Here is a 6,774-nt window from a genome sequence, read left to right on the forward strand (position 1 = left end):
TGGGCCAGATTTGGAAGAGATTTGGGGGCAAAACATGGCTGGGCAGATTTTGGGCAGATTCTCCTATTCTAATTTAGACTTTATTTCCTAGTATTATTTTATTTTAATTAGTTTCCTTGTGGGGATGGAAAAGTTGTACATTGGCAGCTAGGTTTTAAGGGGTATTTAAGCTCTTTCTCACAAAGCTCTCACAAGGGTTTTGGGTTTTCGCAACTTTCAGGTGTTTTCGTTCTTTTCTTCTTAATAATATTTTCTTGGATTTCAATTATGAGTATGTAGAACTAAATTTCTTTTACTAGGGTGAAGCCTTGAACCTTAGCATGAATATGTGATTTTTATTTAATTACTTATGATGAGTGCATGCGTACTTGAATTGTTAATCACTGTTTTAAACTATCTAATTGTCTTAATGCCTGATCACCATTAGGATCTTTAGAAAAGTAATTGGATGCAATTTTGGTAAGAAGGTTCCCTGAAATTGATGCTAACTTCTTGTGATTAATAATTGTAATTTCACTTAAGATGAACACCACGTCTTAAGGGTTGCATGGTTTTTCAAAAGGATTTTCACAAAACTTAATGAGTCTTTCATGTTTAGATTTGATCCGAACGTCTGGACGGGTTGCATGTTGGATATACGTTCTGTGTTGGAGGTTCCATGTAGAATATACATTAGGAAAACATAACCTTCAAAGTGGCATGTGCAAATCATAAGTAATTGGTAAAAAAAGTTCATAGGATTGCTAGGTGATGGTGAAATCCTAGTGCTTTTATAAATTGATATTCAAAACTCCTTCCTTCAATCGTATTTGTTTCTATTTATATTTGTTTTTAGAATCAACCAAATTCATAATCATCTTTCTTGACCTTTTATTTTAAGTAGTTATTTGGAATTTGTTTTTACTTAAATTGCTAATTAGTCCTTGAAGAAAACAACCTTGCATGAGCATCTATACTACAATAACCTTGTATTCTTGCAAGTATTTTATGTGATTTTAACCCTGTTTGCACAGGCACTAAAAATCCTATCAATCTCATAGCCACCTAGTCTATGACAATTGACCAAATCCAGCCACCGAACCCCCTGGGGAAGTTTTGGAAAATTTTCCAATGATGTGCAATTAGGCAGGAGTACCCGATCTACACTTGGTCGAAGCAATTCTGGAATTTCTTGAAGCCCCTTGCAACCATTTAATCTAACAAACCATAAGTTGGCAAATTTTCTAATGTGTCCCGGACATCTGACAAAATTGTTTCCTGATGGATCAAGAAATGTAAACGTGAACCAGCAGTCGAGAGGCAGGACGAAGTTACTTTCTGATAAATTGCATCCTTGGAGATTAAAGAAAACTAGCTTGGGAAGCGCTAATGAGATGTTTGAGTCAGAGGTCACCTTATCGCCCAATGTAGTGAGACGTTGCAATCCATATATACTACGCAATGACGTAAATGTAAGGTTGTCACAATAACCAGCACTCATAAATGTAATCCCAGTAAGATATGCAGCTGATGATGACAATCCTCTTATGCCACTTTCTCCGATATTCAAAATCACCAGGGATTCCAACTTGTCCTCTATTTCTGGGAAGCTCTCAAGCCTTCCACAATTACGTAGACAAAGTCTTTCCAGGGATTTCAATCTCAGTGCTGTTGCAAACCTCGTAAGCTTAAAGCATCCATCAAGATTCAATTCAACAAGTTTATCAAGGAGTCCAACAGAATCATTAACCTCAACCAAACTTGTACACTTACTCAGATTCAGCGACTTTATATTTGGGATTATGGATAAGTCAGATATTTTTTTTAAGAATTGACAGCCACTCAAATTCAAAGATTTCAGCTTTGGCATATACTGTGAGACAAAAACATAAATTGGTAAATTATCGAATCCCTTAAAATAAAATAAAAATTCGAATATATATATTTTTTGTTCCAAAAACAAGAACTCTATTTGAAATGGTAATAAATAAGAATAATTTCAATTGTTACCTTAAATTTTTCCAACTTTCTCATACTACCGCAAGGCATATTGAACACAGCAAGATGCATTGCATAAAACTTGGATGGCAAAGAACGTAACTGGCATCGACCCCAATCAAGGAACCTCAACTCGTTGGGTAGATATTTAATGTGTCCAGATAGAATTGCATTACGATTTATGAAAATTTCAAGATTGTCCATCCTAGAGAAGCTTGTTGCATTTAATGTTATCTCATTTGGCTTGGGTAACTCCACCATGATGCGTTTAATTTTTCCTGTGCCCTAACATGGAAAATAATTAGTGTTAAAGACTTTTCAAATCAAAACACAACTACATTTCGTTAAGAAATTTCTAGGTTACATAAGGTCTTTCAAATGGAATATAAGAACGTATATTATACTTAATGTATTTCCTGTTAGAACATGGTAGAGATCCTCATGAAACTACAATCTACTACACTTGCCAGGCTCAATGGGGCACTCTTCGTGAATTATATCCTTTCCCATTTTTTCTAGCAAGTCATGCATCCAAATCCTGTTACATTCAATAGTTATGATTGCCTTCTCAACGAGTACTTCTATACAATCTTGGGAGACCTTCTGCTTACAACTTCTTAGTATTTATATCACGTAGTCCTTATCTTCACCCTTGAAGAAGCATGAAATGTCAAGAAAAACTTGTTGCACTGAATTATCTAATGCATCATAACTTTTTCGAAGTATTTTCTGTATACCTGTATAAGGTCTCCTTCATAACCATCTAATATAGCTTGCCAACGATGTATACCTTTTATTACGAAGATGGGAGCCTAAAAGTGTTAAAGCTAGTGGAAGGCCTTGAGCATAGGCTATTGCTCGTTTTGCTCGTTCCAAATAATCATTTGGAGGTTCATTTCTTCCAAAGGCATTCAAACTGAAAAGCTCAAGAGCTTGGTTGTCATATAACTTATGGACCTCGTATATCAACTCAATTCCATAACATTTTAGCAATCCGCTATCTTGTGTAGTTATGATGACTCTACTACCCTCACCGAACCAACCAACTCCAGCCAAGTTGTCTAATTGCTCCAATTGATTCACATCATCAAGAATTAAGAGAATCCTTTTATGCCTTAGCAATTTTTGTATAATAGAGATACCTTTATCAGCACTAACAATTTTCAACTTGTTGCCACCTAGAATCTCTTGAAGAAGAGTCTCCTGTAGTTGGATTAAGCCTCCATGTGGCATTGAATTTTCTCTAACATCTGCCAAGAAACAACACCCTTCGAACTTATGAGCAATTGCATTATAAATAGCTTTCGCAATTGTTGTCTTGCCTATTCCAGATGTCCCCCATATCCCAACTATGCGGCGACCATTCCCACCAGCACATAAAAGCATTTCCACAGCTCTTAACACGAGTGAATTCCAACTGGGTACTTCGCCACATTCAAATATGTGCGGTTCAGCACTAGGACTACAATCTCTTCAACGATGTGGTTGATAAATGTAGCTTCAGACCTACCATTTAAAAAATTTGACACATTTAAGGAATAAAATTTAGACATGCAAGCACTCAAAACACAAGGTAGTTTATTGAGCTGAGACTGCCCTACTCCACCAAGTTTGATTAGATAGTCTACTAAATAATCTTCCGTTTGGATGAAGGGATTTAAAAGAAGGGATTTGGATTTGAGAATAAGGCTAAGTTTGCTATAATAAAAGACAAGAACGACAGTAGAATGAAGGTATTTGGAATAACTAGATGTAGTGCCTTTAAAATTGATTTGAAATTGACTACATATGTAAGGAATCATTTGAAATCCATTTATCTTCTTCATTTCTCTCTTGTCCAAATCTTGGCATTTCATCTAAATCCATGAATTTGGAATCCTTCCATCCAAATGAAGCCTAATAGTTTTTTTTTTGTTTTTTTGTTTTGTTACATTGGTAAGAAAGATCCTTAGGGGTTCTATCCTGGGTGCCTAACAGGGGGAAGGGGGAATAGTTCTTTAACTACAAACAATATATGGGTTTTGAATCTTCTCCCCTACAGCCATTGAAAAAAATCTTATGCCTACAGTTTTCTATTTTTATCAAAACAGTACTGTGGGAGCATATATTTTCGTCTCCAATCAGGGCACGCCACGTGGAAAAGAAGATTATCTCTTTAATTAATTAATTAAATCAGTTTATCTGGCTAATTAATTAATTAGGATAAATATCTTAATTAATATGATATTATCTTTATTTAAAGAGATAATATCATTAATTAAGATATTATCACAATAAAGAGAAGATAATATCATTTAAATCAGATATTATCTTCTTAAGAGATAATGTCTATTTAATTCAGATATTATCAGGCCCATTCCTACGAAACCCTAGCCCCGAGGCTCCTATAAATAGACGACCTCATTCATCATTCAAGGTACATCTAAACCTACTCCTTATACCAGAGAAAAATACCCGAAGCTCTCTCTCCCTCTCCACTCTCCATATTTTCTCCCCACGGCTCCGGCCACCACACACGGCTCCGGCCACCCAGTTTACACCCTACATAAAACTCCGTACCCTTTGCTTAGCTATTGTTTTCCTACAAACACTCGAACTAACTTAGGCATCGGAGGGCCTTTGGCCAACACCCCCCGGGTGTGGTCTATTTACTCCAGTCTTTTTTACAGGAATCGAGGAAGAGAGAGAAGGAAGATCGAAGGTTGAAGGATCTAGAAGCGAATATTCTCCCGTGAGATTATTTGCACAAACAAGTACTTTTTTGAATGTGTAACTATTAAATATAACCAAAGGAAAAAGTAGATAAAAAATTAAACTTGAAAAAGATAGATGACCCTGAAATATAGAATCAAGCCACTAAATTAACCATATATATGTGCACTATAGAGGGTAGATATATACTCTCCCGCCTTGCAAGTATATCCTTTCAAACTTGCTGCTTCTCTAAGAGCGCTCCTCCACCTTAGCACCTTCTCCGTATTATCCTTAAATCTGCAGTTCATGTCAGCAAATGCATCACCAAAACTATTTGTTTGGTTCCGTACATGCGAAGGATCCACTTTGTAAAAAATGGGCCAACCTATTTGATTCGTTGAGCTTTTGCATCGAAGGATCTCAACGAGTTCGTCTAAGCACTAGCTTGAGGATGCATAGTTTTCAGAGAATACAATGAGAAAAATCCGTGACTCTTCAATTGCTTTGAGAAGGGCTGGTGAGATTTTTTCTCCTCCTATAAGCTCACGATCAATGAAGGTGTAGATCCCCTTATTGGACAAGACCTTGTACAAATGATCTGTAAAATTGGTGCGTGTATCCTTACCTCTAAAACTCACAAACACATCATATGTCCATGGATCTTGAGTTACAGAAGAAGAAGAAGAAGAAGAAGAAGAATGTCCTTGTTGGTTGGCCGTAGGAGCCATACTCAGATCAAAGACTAAGTTGTTGGTTGCAGTTGTGAATGTGATGAAGTTTAAGAGGGGGAGAGGAACTTCCAGTTTTCAGCTTCCTTCGGTTTCTGACGTGCACACTTGGGACTTTTGCTCAATAAATTAATATTAAGACTGGTTTGTCTTTTTCAGTGTCTGTAAACTCAATGGGCCTCACCTTCCTTCTCCCTGCTGTGCAAGGATGTGGTCCAAATTTACCTCCGTTGGATATTTCTAAGGACGCCTAGCTTTGCAACAACCAACAAATCCTTTTACAGTACTTAAACGCATATCTTTAGATTATGTTATCTTTACAATGACTCTTTGACTCAGTAGATTCATGTGTTGATATAATTTACAGGTGCAGGTGCCTAGTCCCATCCGCTACAGGAAACAATAATGTTTAACATTCAGTTCGGAGATGAGATCTGTAGCTTTGTGATTAATCAGTGATAGGATTCTCAGGGTTCGTATGGTCTTTTTGTATGTTAGCTGAGCTTGCAAGGTTTTGTTAGGCAATTGGTTAGTTAGCTGGCAATTTGTTTTGTTAGTTAACAGCTGTTATTTGCTTAACTGGGAAGCGATTATATTAGAGGGCTTATGCTCATTCTAGGGGATGTGATTGTGATTGTAAATCCAGTTTCAATAAGAAATAAGGCCTAGTTTGGTGGATTGGCTTGAACTAGTTAAGATGGACTTCGAAGCATTGAATTGGTCTAGCTTGGATTGGCTAGGCTTTGAGTCCAATCCAATTTATTTTTGCACCAAACAACATACTCGAATTATTATTATTATTTTTAATAAATCAGATTTTTATTTTATTTTTTATTGACAATTCAAAATTCTAATTTTTTTTGCCTCAGATTGAAGAAAAACCTTGGAATCATATGCAAAATCCTAAACAAATCAAGAAGAGAACTCATAACATCACCAAAAATCAAACTTGAAAAAAATAAAAATGAAAAGAAAATCAAACTCATATAAAGATTTTAAAAAAAGAAAAGAAAATTAAACTCATATCAAGCTTTGAAAAACAGAAAAGATAATATAATATAATCGATTGCTAGTTGTTTTCCTTCTTCAGCTTTGTTTTCTTTGATTCCTGTGGCTGTTGGGCTTTGTTTGATTTTGCTTTCGAAGTGGATTTATACATAGGTACCAGGTTAGTCAACATGATAGACGACTTCTTCAAATTTTAGACTGCTCCAGCAATGCCCTGCAGGAGAGAGCATACTACAAAGGTGATGACTCCAGCGATGGGTAGAAGGTGGTGGAATAGAGAGAGACCAACGAGATTGGACAGAAGATAGAGGGGAGAGAGAGAGAGAGAGAGAGAGAGAGAGAGAGAGAGAGAGAGAAGAGAGAGAAT

The 6,774-nt window shown here is 36.3% G+C and overlaps 1 protein-coding gene across 1 annotated transcript; it reads right to left on the reverse strand.

Annotated features, from left to right (window-relative positions):
- On the reverse strand, nucleotides 986–5,187 carry LOC18786875 (disease resistance protein TAO1). Its single transcript, XM_020557233.1, has 5 exons — nucleotides 4,879–5,187; nucleotides 2,778–3,483; nucleotides 2,628–2,714; nucleotides 1,990–2,015; nucleotides 986–1,852 (listed from the first exon to the last, which is right to left on the reverse strand). Exons 2-5 carry the CDS (start codon nucleotides 3,361–3,363, stop codon nucleotides 986–988), a joined length of 1,566 nt encoding a protein of 521 aa, XP_020412822.1. The 5' UTR covers nucleotides 3,364–3,483; nucleotides 4,879–5,187.

Source organism: Prunus persica, chromosome G2 (assembly GCF_000346465.2).
Source record: "Prunus persica cultivar Lovell chromosome G2, Prunus_persica_NCBIv2, whole genome shotgun sequence".
NCBI classification, from domain to species: Eukaryota; Viridiplantae; Streptophyta; class Magnoliopsida; order Rosales; family Rosaceae; genus Prunus; species Prunus persica.

Bases quoted from the DNA above. Each gene is read 5' to 3' on its own strand.
- LOC18786875 (XM_020557233.1), bottom strand. From the start codon at position 3,363: ATGCTTTTATGTGCTGGTGGGAATGGTCGCCGCATAGTTGGGATATGG. The intron at 2,715-2,777 runs GTAATAAAAGGT...GACCTTATACAG, and splicing joins ACTTTTAGGCTCCCATCTTC to GTATACAGAAAATACTTCGA. The intron at 1,853-1,989 runs GTAACAATTGAA...TTTGTCTCACAG, and splicing joins GAAAGTTGGAAAAATTTAAG to TATATGCCAAAGCTGAAATC.